Genomic DNA, 15,905 nt, shown 5'->3' with positions numbered 1-15,905 from the left:
ATGAAATTTTTTCTCAAGCTTTGAATCGTTCAGTAGACCGAAAATTGTGTTTTCCTGCCAGCTCGCAGGCGCTGCCCTTGCTGGATGGTGTCAGGGCTGGGGTGGCCTGGGCTCAGGCTGGCCTCTCTCCCTGGGGACCAGGCCCCGGGCTGGTGAAGGAGCAGGTGGAAGGGAGGGGTGACGAGGGCGGGCCCCTCACTGGCCCGGGACGGGGGAGGGGGCTGGGCTCTCGCGGAGGATTCAGGGTCCCGATCGGCTCTCGCGCGGGTGGGGGTGACGCCCGCCCGAATCCCACTGGCGGGAGGCGCTCGGCTCGAGGGCAGCAGCGCAGGCGCAGCCGCCGGCACGAGCCCAGACATTAGCCGCGCACGCGAGCGCGCGCTGCGTGCCGGTGATGGGGTAGACGGGTCACGCGCGCCCGAGCGGCCGTGACTTGGCTTCGCACAGTCTTGTTCCGGCTCTCAAAGACACGTGTCGTTAGCCACGCCCCTCGCAAGGCGCTCCGCTCTCTGTCCCGCCTCCTGCGGCCGCTTGCCGCGCAGGTGCCTGGGGGTTTCCGGATCCGGGGCAGCCAAACAGCCGCCGTTTAGTTCCGGAGGCGCGAGCGCTGTGGCCGTTGGCCGGGCGGCTCCGCTCCCGCCATGAAGATCACGCGGCAGAAACATGCCAAGAAATATATGAGCTTCTACAAGTACAACTTCGGCTTCCGGGAGCCCTTCCAGGTGCTGCTGGACGGGACTTTCTGCCAGGCCGCGCTGCGCAACAAGATCCAGATCCGCGATCAGCTGCCCGGCTACCTGGCTGGGGCCACCCAGCTCTGCACTACCCGGTCAGTGGCTGCGGCGGGGGAGGGGCCCCGCCATGCTGTCACGTGACCAGGCGGACGCCTGTGCGCGCGCTTGGTGGAGGCCGTTACCGTGGCCCGGGCGGGCGCGCGCGCGCCTGACATCTGGCTCGCTTGCCCGTCCCGGAGGTGGCGCGAGGTGAACCGATATCCACGCACCGGGGAGGGGTCCCCGTGGGATTCACCCCCGCGTCCCCGTGTGACCCTGCTGGTGCGGGCGGGGCTGTGCACGGGAGCCCCGGCTGGCGCGGGCGGGGGACAGCGGCCAGGGCCTGGGAGACGGCGGTGGGCTCTGCGGCGGAGAGCGACGTGAGCCTGAGGGAAGCGGTTCGTTCCCCTCCCGTGCGGGGCCCCGCAAAGCCAGAGTATCCCTCCCCCACTGCGGGCAGGGCTCGGGCAGCCCCGAGAGCTGGTGGGCCCCGGGCTGCGCACAGCCTCCGACCCCTGTCCATGGGTCTGAGGCGCTGTGCCAGGCTGAGGTGTCCCGAGAGAAGGTTTTGGAACAAATCGATAAACCGGAATAAGTCCCCAGGGTCAGACGCGACTCTCGGAAGGGTTCTGAAGGAGCGGAGCCATCCTGTCCTGTGTAACTTGTCGCATAAACCAGCCTCTGCGCTTTTGGACTGGAGGGTTGGTAATGTAGCACTGGCTTTTAAAATAGCCTTCAAAGGCGATCCTGGCTGTTAGAGGCCTCTGAATCTAACTTCAGTACCAGGCAAATTGGCTGAAATGATAATGAAGATCGGAATTATCAAACACATAGATGGATGTGATTTGTAGGGGAAGAGTCAACATGGCTTTTGTAAAAGGAAATAAAATCCCACCAATCTATTAGAATTAATTGGGTGGGGTGAGGATCAGCAAAAGTGGACAAGGGTTATCCATTTGCTCTAGTGATTGTGGGCTATCAGAAAGCCTTTGAGTGCCCTCACCAAAGGATCTTGAGCAAAGTAAAGAGTCATGGGATAAGCCAAGGTCATCTTATGGATCAGTAACTGGTTAAAAGATGATTTATATGATGGCATAGAGAGTACACTTATAAAGTTTGCAGACAGTACCAAGCTAGGAGGGGTTGCAGGTGCTTTGGAGGATAGTATTATAATTCAAAATAATCTGGACAAACTGGAGACATGGGCAGAAGTAAATCTGACAAAATTCCATAAGGACAAACGTAAAGTACTCCACTTAGGAAAGAACAATCAATTTTACACATACAAAATGGGAAATGACTGCCTGGGAAGGAGTACTGCGGAAAGGGATCTGGGGTCATAGTGGATCACAACCTAAATATAAGTCAACAGTGTAACGCTGTTGCAAAAATGCAAACATCATTCTGGGATGTATTAGCAAGAGTATTGTAAGCAAAACACAAGAAGTAATGCATCCGCTCTACTCCATGCTGATTAGGCCTCAACTGGAGTATTGTGTCCAGTTCTAGATGCCACATTTCAGGAAAGATGTGGACAAATTGGAGAAAGTCTAGAGAAGAGCAACAAAAATGATAAAAGGTCTAGAAAACACGACCTATGAGGGAAGACTGAAAAAATTGGGTTTGTTTTGTCTGGAAAAGAGAAGATTGAGGGGGGCCATAACAGTTTTCAAGTACATAAAAGGTTGTTACAAGGAGGAGGGAGAAAAATTATTCTTCTTAGTCTCTGAGGATAGGACAAGAAGCAATGAGCTTAAATTGCAGCAAGGGAGGTTTAGGTTGGATGTTAGGAAAAACTTCCTATCATGATGGTTAAGCACTGGAATAAATTGCATAGGGAGGTGGTGGAATCTCCATCATTTGGGGATTTTTAAGAGCAGGTTGGACAAACGCCTGTCAGGGATTATCTAGATAATACTTAGTCCTGCCTTGAGTGCAGGGGACTGGACTAGATGACCTCTTGAGGTTCCTTCCAGTTCTGTGATTCTAAGATAGGAAACAAAGGGTTGGAATAAATTATCAGTTTTCTCCATGGAGAGAAGTAAGTAGTGGTGTCCCCCAGGGGTCTGTACTGGGACCAGTGCTGTTGAACATATTGATAAATTATCTTGAAAAGGGGGTCAACAGTGAGGTGGCAAAGTTTGTAGATAGTACAGAATTACTGAAGATAAGAGTTAAGTCCAAAGCAGATTGTGAAGGGTTACAAATGGATCTCATAAAACTGGGTGATTGGGCAAGAAACTGTCAGGTGAAATTCAATGTAGGTAAATGCAAAATCATTCACATTGACAAACAATTCTAATTATATATACAAAATGATGGGGTCTAAATTAGCTGTTACCACTCAAGAAATAAACCTTGGAGTCACTGTGGATAGTTCTCTGAAAACATCTGCTCAATGTGCAGCAGGAGTCAAAAACTGACAGAAAGTTAGGAACCATTTCGAAAGGGATAAATAAGACAGAAAATATCATAATGCCGCTGTATAAATCCATTTTATGCCTGCACCTAGAATATTGTGTGAAGTTCTTGTTGCCCCATTTCAGAAGAGAGATGTTAGAATTGGAAAAATTATAGAGAAATGAAACAAAAATGATTCGGGGTACAGAACAGCTTGCAGATGAGGACAGATTAAAAAGACTGGGACTGTTTAACTTCGAAAAGAGACAAGTAAAGGGAATCTGATAGCGATATATAAAATAATGAATGGTGTGAAGAAAGTGAATGGGAAGTGTTTATATAACACACAAACCAGGGGTCACCCAATTAAATCAATAGGCAGCAAATTTAAAACAAACATAAGTATTTCAGACAATGCCTAGTTAACTGTGGAACTCATTGCCAGGGAATGTTATGAAGGCCAAATATATAACTGGGTTCAAAAGAGAGTTAGTAAGTTCATGGGTGGGTTGAGGGGCAGAGATGGGCCTACGGCGCAAACTACAGTGCACGGGCCACATCTGACTTCTGAGCTCCTGGCCCAGGAGACAAGCCCCTGGTCCCTCCCTGGTTGTTACCCTTCTCCCGCAGCCTCAGCTCACTGCGCCACCAGCGCAATGTTGTGAGCTCCTGGGGCAGCATAGCTGCAGAGCCCGGCCTGACCCAGTGCTCTGTGCTGTGCGGTGGCGTGGCGTGGCTGGCTCCAGCCAGGCACCGCGGTAAGGGGGTGGGGTGGGGGGTTTGGATAGAGGGCAGGGGGGTTTGGGGGGGGTGGTCAGGGGGCAGGCGTGTGGATAGGGGTAGACTGGTAGAATTGTGGGTAGTGGGTAGGTAGTAGGACTCGTAGAATTGTGTCTGTAAGATTATTTACCAGCAGTGAATTCAGCCACCTGTGGTGCTAGTTAAATACTGTTCAATGAATATATTAGGCAACAAATACTGGTGAAATTCATTGAATAAGATATTTTTAAATGTTTCTTCCTCTTTAATCAGCCCTAATAATAAGTTACATAATAAGTTACATAGTCCTGTAGAAAGTTGATTGCAATTATGTTAAAATTAAATCCAGTACTCACCTACTGCACAGCTTGTTTTATTTCTTTAGACTGGGATTTTCAAAGAACTTAACTTGAAATTCAGTGATGTTTGGGGAACTACCTCAGTACCCTTTGAAAATCCTATCCTTAGACTTCAGAGAGCATAGCTTTGGAGATATGGCCTCAAGGGCATGATAACACATGTTTTTCACACTGCTTACTTTCAAAGATGGAATCATGTTTTAGCCATGTTGAGGAACTACTGTTGTAACCAGGTCCCCTGACATGGTTGGTCTTGTAGCATACGTGTAACCTTTTTCATATTCCAGTAGTTACTGCAACAGTTATTTCAACAGCAGAACTTCCTGAGCTTCATCAGGCAGACCTTTCCCAAGCCCTGTCAAGCCACCTGTACTTTACAGAGACCCTGATTTTCATCCACCCACATGCCCCCGACTTATTGTGATATTGCCAGCTTTCAATGCAAGATATGATGTACAATGGTAGTTGCGTGGGTGACTTTAAAAAAAAAAAAAAAGCACCATAGTTGCTTTGAAAAGGACGTAAGTATAATGAACAAAAAGGGGTTGTGTTTTGATCCCCAGGTGGTGGGTTTTTTTGGTTTGTCTCAACCCCTCTTTGCTTTCAACCTAGAGCACCGGTCCCAAAAAGAATCTTTACTTTGCAAGCTGGTGGAACTGCAGACAGACAACGTCCTCTTACATTGATACCTGTCTGTCCTAACTTCCTTTCCTTCCACTTTATTTCAAATAAATCAGCAGTGACAGTCATGTAGCACAGAGCAGGCCAACCTAGATTTTAGCATTGTGCTTAGTAGAAGTTTGACACATTCCATCTCTTCACTTCCAGAATAGTTTCTGCTATCCCTGGAAAAACACTTCCTGTTGAAAGCAGTGATTCAGTTTACATTTGTTCGATAGATCCTTTCGTGTTCCCCATGTCAACAGAGTTGAAATCTACCACCTCTTCACCATCAGTATCTGCTTTCTTCAGTTTCCCTTCATTTTTTAACCATGTGCAGTGGGAAAATGTTGATCTTTTTAAAAAAATATATATGTTTGTTTAGTATATTGTACATAACAATGGAAGCACAGAAACCAAAGACCAGGCTAACCGGCAGCATTAATTGGTTTTGGTCCATCATGCTGCTTTGCTTCAGGATTGCTTTGTTAGATGAAATAGATGCACTCTTAAAATGTTCTGAAAGAGTATGCAGTGAACTTTTGGGGTATGAGAGAGAACAAAAAGGACTTCCATTTTCTTAATGGTATAACTGAGTGGATCAGAGCATTGCCCTAGCAATGGTGTAATTATGGTTGAAATGGCATTATGGTTTTAAGAAGTGAATATGGCTATCCACATATGCCCATCTCAATACACATCTCTGAAGAAACCCCAGATAGCCTTGCACAGCTCTAGACCCTTCCCAAGCCCTGTCAAACCATCTGTATTTTACAGAGACCCTGATTTTCATCCACCCACGTGCCCCTTTAATATGTAAATCCCAGAGAATGTTTCCACTGAGTAGATGTATTTGCAAACCTGCAAAATAGTAATCAAACTGATTGCACATCAGACATCCCAGTGCCTGTTTTTCTCTGTCTTGCCATTCAGAGTTGAGGTCTCATAGCAACTCAGTGGTCATACACATTAAGGCATAAATTAACACCACATACAGTAAATAAAGCAATTGATGCAATTGCATATTGTTTTGTTTTAGTTGTGTTATGGTAGTGCTCTGTGTGGTAGGTGATGTCTAAATATATTGGAAGTGGCAGTCCTCTACCCAAAGGGCTCACAGTCTTAAGAAATTTGAATGTCTTTGTAGTGGCCATAATTATATTGACATATGTTTTTGAATGTGGTAATATATTTGTATAGCAATTGAAGCAGTTGTATAAACATAAATAAGAGTATAAGGATTTGACACTACCATTGAATTGTCCCTATTAATATTTCAAATGTTACTGATCAGTCTTGTTTAGAACTATTGAACATCTGCTGAAGTAAGATAAACTGTTGTTTCGTTTAGATTATTGGGCACTGTGTGACAAGCATAGAGCCTGATCAGATAATGTTCAGCTGTAATCAAACATGTTTGAGAATTCAAAATTTAAAATCTTTGCACTTGTGTTGCGGTTCAAATACAAGACAGCACAAAGCTTTAAGCAAGCAAACAGGCTGGTCTGCCAACGGACTTCTCCCTGTCAGCTTTCCACTTCTCCTTTATTCTTTCTCTCCCCCCGCTCATTACATTCTCCAACAGATAAAAGGAATACACTAGCTTTGTTTAACATTCTTATTTACCAATTTCTATCTACTGCATTCCTTGCTCTTGGGCCTTGAGCCCAGTCCTGGGAAGCTTCCCACGGTTCGTGTCATCTGGGCGAGATTCCAAGGTTCATGCCCTTGAGAGGAGCTGTGTGTGTACAGCTCCTGCACAACACTCCGGGTGTGCCCTGAATGTTGCCGAGTGCCTGAACCTTGTATGAATTCTACACACTTGTATACAACAGTTGTGCAAGTAGTCAAGTATCGGGGGTTGCCATGTTCGTCTGTATCCACAAAAACAACAAGGAGTCCGGTGACACCTTAAAGACTAACAGATTTGTTTAGGCATAAGCTTTTGGTTAAAAAAACACTTATTTTCCTCTAATAAATCACTCTTCTTTTTGCTCTTTAGATGTGTTCTAAAAGAATTGGAGTCATTGGGGAAGGAACTTTATGGAGCAAAGCTAATTGCCCAAAGATTTCAAGTTAGAAACTGTTCCCACTTCAAAGATCCAGTGAGTGGCTCAGCATGTCTATTGTCAATGATTGAGATGGGTAATCCTCATCACTATTTCATTGCTACACAGGTAATACATTTTAAAATAAAGTTAAGCCATATTTCCTAAATCTGTTCTCAGATTCGTACATATCAGGAATTCTACCAACTATGAACGTGAGATTTTATATGGTTTATTGGGACTAAATTTTTAAGACTTGCATGCCCAAGACAAGTAACTTTACATGCAAATTACAAAATGGGAAAATTGTAGGTTGCATGCAAAGTTACCAGTTTCGTGAGCACCAGTGAATGATTAGCTGTTACTGTAGTCAGTACCCTAAAACAGAATGACAGTTTTAAGGAAACAAGCAGCGGATGTGATTTTTTGCATGATGAATGGGAACAAAAAGATTGTATGTGCCGTGATTGCCTGTCCACCAGTTTGTGTTAGCATTGGTTTAACATACTGTAATTTTAATTAAAATGCTAAACTGGAAATTTGGAATAGCTTTTGGTTCATCTTTTTAAATAGAAAATGATAATTAAACTGGCAAGTGCTGTTGAAACTTGTCTTATCTGCACACACTAATTTTTAGGTCTGTTGTGACTTTGTGCATTCACTAGCACTTCTATGTATTTGAATCTGTTTTATATTCTGCACTACATGAAAATAAGATGGTTTGCTAGAATCTTATAGCATCTTCTAATAGAACATTTACCTCTTTTGCAAATTACTTGGGCAGTTACCTGATTACCTGTTCTAAACACATTTTTTTCTGTCCACAAAGGTAGGAGGTAAATTTCACTGTCAGGGATATGGATTATGGTAAGGGAGGTAATTGGGGTTTATCTGCTAGATTAATACTCTGACTTTTTTTATAGACTGTATCTGTCTAAACTTTTAAAACCAGTTGCATTTGAATTGAAGGTTTGATCATCCCAAAATATTGACTGATATGTTTGATTTTGACAGGACCAGGATTTGGCAACAAAAGTGAAGAAAAAGGCTGGAGTTCCTCTTCTGTTTATTATTCAGAACACTATGGTGCTGGACAAACCTTCTCCGAAATCACTGGCATTTGTTCAAGCCATGCAAGCAAATCAGCTTGTTCCAGAGCACCAGAAACAAAGTATTGAGCATCTTAAAGAAGAACAGGGACTAGTAAAAGAGTCTGAAAACAGAAGAAAACGTAAGAGGGCAGGTGGCCCCAATCCTCTCAGCTGCCTGAAGAAAAAGAAAAAAGTGCAGGAGACCCAACAGCCTTCCACTGCTAAGAAGAAACGAAAAAGAAAACGAAACCGGGCTAAATCAGAAGAAAAGGCAGTGTAAGTGCAGCTGAGTGTGAAAGCATAAAGCTGCCCATATAAACCGTACAGGACTTAAATACAGCTTGAACTTTGTGCAAAGAAAAAAAATTCTTACAATTCTAATATGAAAATAAAAGTGTTTATTTTTATGAAATATATATTCTTCATTATAACTTTCACCACCTTTGTATATTTATATCATCCCAATAATATAACTTTCTCTTTATTAATCAAATAATTACAAAACTTTTTTTCCCACTATAACCACATCTGCCCACAATGAGCAACTGGAGAGCTGTTATGTTGCAAAATCTGGTATCTGGAGTGCCCCAAGTAGTGTGGTTTTGATTTTTATTATTATTATTACTATTTTTATATTATTATTTATTATTTCTCTGTGCACCGTTCTGCCCTCACATGAACAAATAGTGTGTATTGTTCCTGGCCCTGCCTTAGTTGGGATCCTAAGGAGGAAGTGTAAATGAGTTTTATAAATTTTCCTGTAAGGTGTTGTAACAGGATCTCCTCAAACTCTGCATCAAACCTTGTCTGTATTTCCCACTCTCATGTAAGCCAGTGTCCAATTTCCAGACCTGTGCGTCAGTAAAGCTTCCTCTACTGTCAGTATTCATTGCTTTTTCTGTGGGATACATTTATTGAAACTCAAACACAGTTCAAATTAAATCAAGATGGACAAACCACCTGGATCCTTCTGAGGCCTCTGCCTCAGCAGGCTGCTACCTATGCAGAATGTATACCCCCTGCTAGGTCTTCCACCTGGCTAGTGTGGCTAGTTCCCTTCCAGGTCTTTTCCCTGACCCAGCATCTCCTGCAGGAGACTTCCCTACTCCCTGCACCTCTCCCTTCAGTTGAGCTGCTTGTTGGTCTCTTTATTTCACCACTTGGGAGGCAGGTAGTTAGTCACAGGTTAACTCCTTTCAAGGGATCAGCCCACCTTTTGACAGTTTTCCTTTACAGCACTAGTGCCTGAATAGGTCACTTAGGCACGGAAGAAATGGTAGGAAAAAGTGTGCAAATTGGTCATGCTGAAACAGTGCCACACAACAAAAGAAGTGAGGTGGTTCATAGTATGGCACATCCAAGCTGGAGCTGTGAAACACTTGGCTAGCTGGCAGTGGTGCGCACTGTATTTTTTTTGCAGCCTGCCTCGGTCATCTTGTAAGATTGAAAACAGAATAAAAACAGGCTGCCAAGAGAGCTTGAAAAAATATAGCAGGGCACTTCTGCATCTTATTCTGTTTCCTGCATAAGGTTGCCTGTGCAAGGAGACATGGAGACAGTAAAGTGAAACTGACAAAAAGTCTATTCTATAGAAACTGACAAGAGTCTATTGAAGAAGGATGCAGTATAATATGTAGATGGAAATTGTGTGATTTATAATCTGTTCAGACTGCGTCTGCCCAACCACAGTGTAATTCCTATAAAGAGGGAAAACGTAAAACCAGTTAAGGGTGCTAAGGGCAACACCCTCTTCCTCCACGCCACAATCCCTTAAAAGCAGCTAAGCTATCCATTTTAAATGGATCTTAGGCCCCACACAACACATTCACTATTTTACTGGCAGAGTCTCATCTGTAGATAAAAATGTACCTTCCTATACAATAACACCATTTCTCACAGTTGCAAAGCTTCTTCAATATTAAGATGGCTATTAGAAAGTTGTACAGGTGTAGTATATAAATGTGGTGGTTTCCCGCAAGGGAGTATGAGGGCAGAATTAAGTTTTTATGTTATAAGTGCACTTGTTGCCTGTTACCACTTTTGAGGCACTTTCTCAAGTAATAGCTCTCAGGGCTTTATGGGACTTTGACCCCTTCCTTCTCTAGGTCCCTAAGGATCTCGGAAGGTTTGTAGAAATTTCCCACAACCCACTGCTCATGAGAGGAATGCCAGGAAATGTGGAATAAATAGTTAATATACAACTACAGTGGTGGACTGGAGTACTATGGTAGATGTGGCCCAAAACTGCCTATAACACCATAGCTTCACCACACCATCCAATTCTACAGCATAAATATGGCTGAGGACATAACCACCCTGTGCAATGAGTGCTGGAGACTGGAGCAGCAAAGGTAGCGTTGATACTTATGGTGAAAAAGCCCTGCCTGCAGAAAGTAGTGTAGTTACAAATGGGGGTGTAGTAGTTAAGTCACACCAATCATGATGCCACTCTGCTGAGCAGTAGTTAGTGTCCTTTCACTGATGAGGAGTCTGGGTATCTTCTCATAGATACTAAGGTCAGAAGGGACCATTATGATCATCTAGTCTGACCTCCTGCACAACGCAGGCTACAGAATCTCACCCACCCACTCCTGTGAAAAACCTCACCTATGTCTGAGCTATTGAAGTCCTCAAATCGTGGTTTAAAGACTTCAAGGAGCTCCAGCAAGTGACCTGTGCCCCATGCTACAGAGGAAGGCAAAAAACCTCCAGGGCCTCTTCCAATCTGCCCTGGAGGAAAATTCCTTCCTGACCCCAAATATGGCGATCAGCTAAACCCTGAGCATATGGGCCAGCCAGATACTACAGAAAATTCTTTCCTGGGTAACTCAGATCCCACCCCACCTAACATTCCATCACAGGCCATTAGGCCTATTTACCATGAATATTTAAAGATCAATTAATTACCAAAATCGTGTTATACCATCTCCTCCATAAACTTATTGAGTTTAATCTTAAAGTCAGATAGATCTTTTGCCCCCACTGCTTCCCTTGGAAGGCTATTCCAAAACTTCACTCCTCTGATGGTTAGAAACCTTTGTCTAATTTCAAGTCTAAACTTCCTGGTGGCCAGTTTATATCCATTTGTTCTTGTGTCCACATTGGTACTGAGCTTAAATAATTCCTCTCCCTCTCCGGTATTTATCCCTCTGATATATTTATAGAGAGCAATTATACCTCCCCTCAACCTTCTTTTTGTTAGGCTTGTGACTTGTGTGTTCATACTCTTTATACCAGTCCTTTTACAGAGGCAGTCCCAAGGCAATCATCTCTCTGTGCCAGCAATGCCCCTCTGCCATGTACATTGGCCAAACCAGACAGTCTCTACGCAAAAGAATAAATGGACACAAATCTGACATCAGGAATCATAACATTCAAAAACCAGTAGGAGAAGACTTCAACCTCTCTGGCCACTCAGTAAAAGATCTTAAGGGTTGCAATTTTGCAACAGAAAAGTTTCAAAAACAGACTCGAACAAGAAACTGATGAGCTTGAATTAATGAGCAAACTAGATACCATTAACTTGGGTTTGAATAGAGACTGGGAGTGGCTGGGTCATTACACATATTGAATCTATTTCCTTAAGTTAAGTATCCTCACACCTTCTTGTCAACTGTCTAAATGGGCCATCTTGATTATCACTACAAAAGTTTTTTTCTCCAGCTGATAATAGCTCATCTTAACTAATTAGCCTCTCACAGTTTGTATGGTAATTTCCAACTTATCTGTATGTATGTGTGTGAGTGTATATATATAAATAATCTTACCATATGTTCCATTCTATGCATCCAATGAAGTGAGCTGTAGCTCACGAAAGCTTATGCTCTAATAAATTTGTTAGTCTCTAAGGTGCCACAAGTACTCCTTTTTGCGGATACAGACTAACACTACTCTGAAACCTCTCTCTAAATGATTAATCCAGAGCCAAAGCCTGATCTCTAGGAAGTAACTCTGCCCAGAGAATTGACTCTAGTTAGATTAAAGCAGAGAGCAAGCTTGGTGTGTGCAACAGCTTCCCCTCAAAGAGTCTGCACCACTAACCTAACAGCACTAAGCCATTTCTTCAAAGACTGAAATTCTGAGACTAAGAAAAAATTGGTACGGCTGTGTAACAATGCCATCTCTTGACTCCCACCATAACAATATTAAAGCTAATTATTTTCATCATGTTTCCTTAGTATCTTTTTTCATATAACTCAGCACTGTTGCTGCCGTCAGGAAGTTGTAGATTGGGGTTGAAAATGGATGTGCAGCATTAGAGAGCCTGGGCTAGCTCCACAAAGGGAGCTTTAGGCACTTTGCCACCCAGTGAAATCCACAGCCTGAGTTAGGTGCCCAGGCTTGTTGTACCAATAAAATAAAAACCAGCAGGATCTTATTAAAGGGAAAAAGGCAAAATACCACATTTATTGTGAATACAGAAAGAATCATAGTAAGCAGTTAGTTATAGTTATAACATTCCATTCAGTCTCAAATTTATTCTCACATTCATTCATACAAACATACACACACACACACACACAGGTTCTGCAAGGTTGTTATCATAGTTACCAGCCTTAGAGTTGCTCATGCCAAGCCACTGGCCAGGTGGCCTGGACATGAGGAGGGAGCAGGGCCTTGTCAGATGCTCATCTGATGCTCCTGGAAGTTGGTTTGCAGAATCAGACCCCAAAGTTCTCACTTTTTAGAGTCTATTTTTATAGGAATTTCTTCCTATGCCAGTCTATGGGAATTGCTTCATCATGCTGTTGCTGAATCAATCAGCAGATAGCACATTCCTGACGGCTCCAAGATGTTATCTTGTTCTTTCAGAGGAACAGCCGTGTTAGTCTGTATTCGCAAAAAGAAAAGGAGTACTAAGTACTCCTTTTCATCTTGTTCTTTGGTTCTCCCATTCTTGAGGCTGTTGGGTGGATTCCAGTCTGCCCTCCGGGGGGTCCTCTGGTTATTTCCACTTGACGCCTTCTTCAGCCGATGGACACTGGATTCTTAGGCTGGCACCTCGCTGCACCTCCCTGATCATTCAGTTATTATCCACACCAAGCATCCATCCACATACATCCTCTATCTCTATTTTAATCACAATTGTTAATACAACAAAAGGGCGGGGAGTCTCTGGGTGTTGTTTCTGTTGTTAGAGTATTGTTTTGAGTCTCTCTCTCTGTGAACTGCTTTGAGAACAGACTCTGTCTTAGAATGTACTAACACAGTTAGCAGCTTGCAAGTTTCACACATAGAGGGAGAGAAACAGTACCAAAAACCAAGAGACCTCTTAATTAGTAATACCCTGGAATTTAAACTCTGGGGAATCAAACTCATTTGTGATTTTAATACAGAACTTCTTTAATATGATCCAACATAATCCCCCTTTTGACACTAAGATTTATAATCGTCAGTGTCACTTTCTATGTAGCCTATTCAAGAGAAAGTACTGTGAGGCAATTTGAGTTTGTGATTCCAATTCATGCCACATACATGATCCTAGTGATGTATCTTTACTACAAGGTTCTGGGGCAACAGGCAAGGTGAGGCACACCCACTTTTGAGGAGTCCATTCGGTACAACCTCTAGTGTCCAATAGCTTCCCTCCCTCCCCAGCCCACTGGCTCAAGGTCCAGGGTAGCCAAAAGGATCCCATGTGTAATATGGGGAGTGGGTTAACCTTCAATACCTTTGCCTCCAGGGACTGTTGGTGTGCAATTTTGACAACAATTTCTCCCATTAACAAGTCTGGTTTACAATAGTGGAAACATATTGCATCCATTCATATTGATAAGTGTCAAACAATGATCTCTTTCTTTTTTAACAAATGCATCAAACCCTTAATATTTCCCAATATGACCCAGAACATTTTGTGTTCCAAAGTAGCTAGGGCAAGTATCTGCATTTCAGTGCATCCCATAGCTATGGCTGTGTAGATTCCTATTTCTAATTTTTTTTTTCTTATGGATAAGCCATGTGGTAGTATTAAGCCATTACTAAAGATTCCATCGGCCTTTTAGGTTACCCAGACCAATTTGGACCAAGTCTACATTGGCATGTACTTGTTTTTGTATCAGGCTGTCCTGTAGCTGGGACAGAAAGCTTAATTTATTTTTAAGTTCCTGCAGGTCTTCAGTATTTTTTTTTTTAAACACACAACAGTGCTAGCAACAAGACAAAACACAAGACAAAACATAGAACACAAAACACAATTTCTATTGCGACAGTAGATTCATAGTATTGGGTTGCTTTTCAGCTGGCATCAGCTTTTCCTGATTTTCTGAAAGACAAAAAGAACATGTTTCTACCCCTTTTGGGGTGGCAGATTATTGCTTAAAATATTTCTTTTACAAATACCCTTGCTGATTGCAGGCAAAACAGAGAAATTGCCCCCATATTTTCCTGTTTTTGTTCTATAGGCAGGCCAGGTTTCAATGGCTTTTATCTTTTAAGGGTTATGGGGAAATTATCCCACTGTTTAGTCATTAAATCCCTGAGTTTTCCTTCTTATACAGCAGACCAAGTTTATAATGTTTTTCCTGCTGTGTTAAGCTTTAAGTTTTATTTACAGGTAATAACTGAGAAGCATCATTACCATACGACCTTAAAGGATTTTTCCAAAAATCATACACACTATACGTTGTTACAGGGATACTTATTATCATTAAATTTATTAAAATTATCTTGTTATCCCATGCCTTTTATTTAGACAATTTGTTTGCTGACCAGGTATGTCCTTTATCTGCAGCTCCTTTGTGCTGCTAGTTCTTTCCTTCATCATTTAGGTAATTTGCATTTTCACAGAAACTTCCTGCTTTTGGATTTAAAGCCATCAGCAGCTCAGAGAGTCTATCTTAAAAGGGACACAATCAACTTTCACCAGAGTTTTGATTACTTTTAACTTCTGCTTCCAAAACACACAGCAATCTGAAAAAGAAAACCCAACCTATTGTGGCTCCCTTTGGAGCCCTAATAGCATTTTAATTAAGTAGCATGGTATGTTTGCATTTCTTTTGCCCCTTCTACAATATACCCTGCACATGTTCTGGGGCAAATGCACATTCCTTCCATAGCTTAACTTCTATAACATTATCCAGATCCATTTTTACATAAGGTGTCACTATTTCTTTTTTTGCTTACAGAGTTTTCATGTACCTTTATCAAAGTGACAGTCTGATTACTCAGAGCCATTTTAAGACTCAGTGTTTCTAACATTGCTTCTTTTTGTTTTGTGCACCTCACCCCTGCTGTTGCTTCAGAGAGGCACTGTCTTTTTTTAATTTTTTTTTTACTACAACTCTCATCTGCTATTTTGTTACAAAAACAAACAAACAAAAAACAAACAAAAAGAATCCAAATATATTTTTTTTTATATTCTCCTGATTTTGACTGCCCTGCTGCAGCCACAACTTAAAAACATTTTAAATTTTGTAAAGCATTGAGTTACCTTTTAAGGGTTAAATGCCAAATCCCAAAGCCAAACAACACTAATTACCTGTGTCTAGCAAAAAGGTCTGTCAGTTTTGCAACTTTGAATTAAAGAGTCAAATGGATTTTGAGTGGCATTATTTAAAACAAAAACAAAACTAACTGGTCCTTAGAACTTTACATATTTACACACACACAGACAGATACATACACATTTTCTTTTTCTTAACATCCCTTCCACACTGCTCTGTTTTTTACATCTTTACATTCCCTTTATACATTTGAGGCAGTTAAGTTCCAATAGAACCCTCTTATGTTCTTTTAGCAAATTTGACTAAATTGTCCAGTCAAATGATTTTAATCAGATAGTTTATTTTTGCCTGGCTAATTTACAGACATTCCTTT

The 15,905-nt window shown here is 42.3% G+C and overlaps 1 protein-coding gene across 2 annotated transcripts; it reads left to right on the top strand.

The window, feature by feature from the left end:
• Positions 1 to 532: 532 nt before the first annotated feature.
• On the top strand, positions 533 to 8,972 carry UTP23 (UTP23 small subunit processome component). 2 transcript variants are annotated; one of them, XM_073330284.2, is made up of 3 exons: positions 533 to 829; positions 6,954 to 7,128; positions 8,014 to 8,972. In XM_073330284.2, the coding sequence occupies exons 1-3, from the start codon at positions 642 to 644 to the stop codon at positions 8,368 to 8,370; spliced, it is 720 nt and encodes a 239-aa protein (XP_073186385.1). In that variant the 5' UTR covers positions 533 to 641; the 3' UTR covers positions 8,371 to 8,972. The 2 variants fall into 2 exon arrangements, with proteins under 2 accessions (XP_073186385.1, XP_073186386.1); XM_073330285.1 differs by lacking the exon at positions 533 to 829 and adding an exon at positions 842 to 983.
• Positions 8,973 to 15,905: the final 6,933 nt, after the last annotated feature.

This window comes from Lepidochelys kempii, chromosome 2 (genome assembly GCF_965140285.1).
Source record: "Lepidochelys kempii isolate rLepKem1 chromosome 2, rLepKem1.hap1, whole genome shotgun sequence".
NCBI classification, from domain to species: Eukaryota; Metazoa; Chordata; order Testudines; family Cheloniidae; genus Lepidochelys; species Lepidochelys kempii.
The sequence above is the reverse complement of the archived record's forward strand: the minus strand, read 5'-3'. Positions and strand labels throughout refer to the sequence as shown.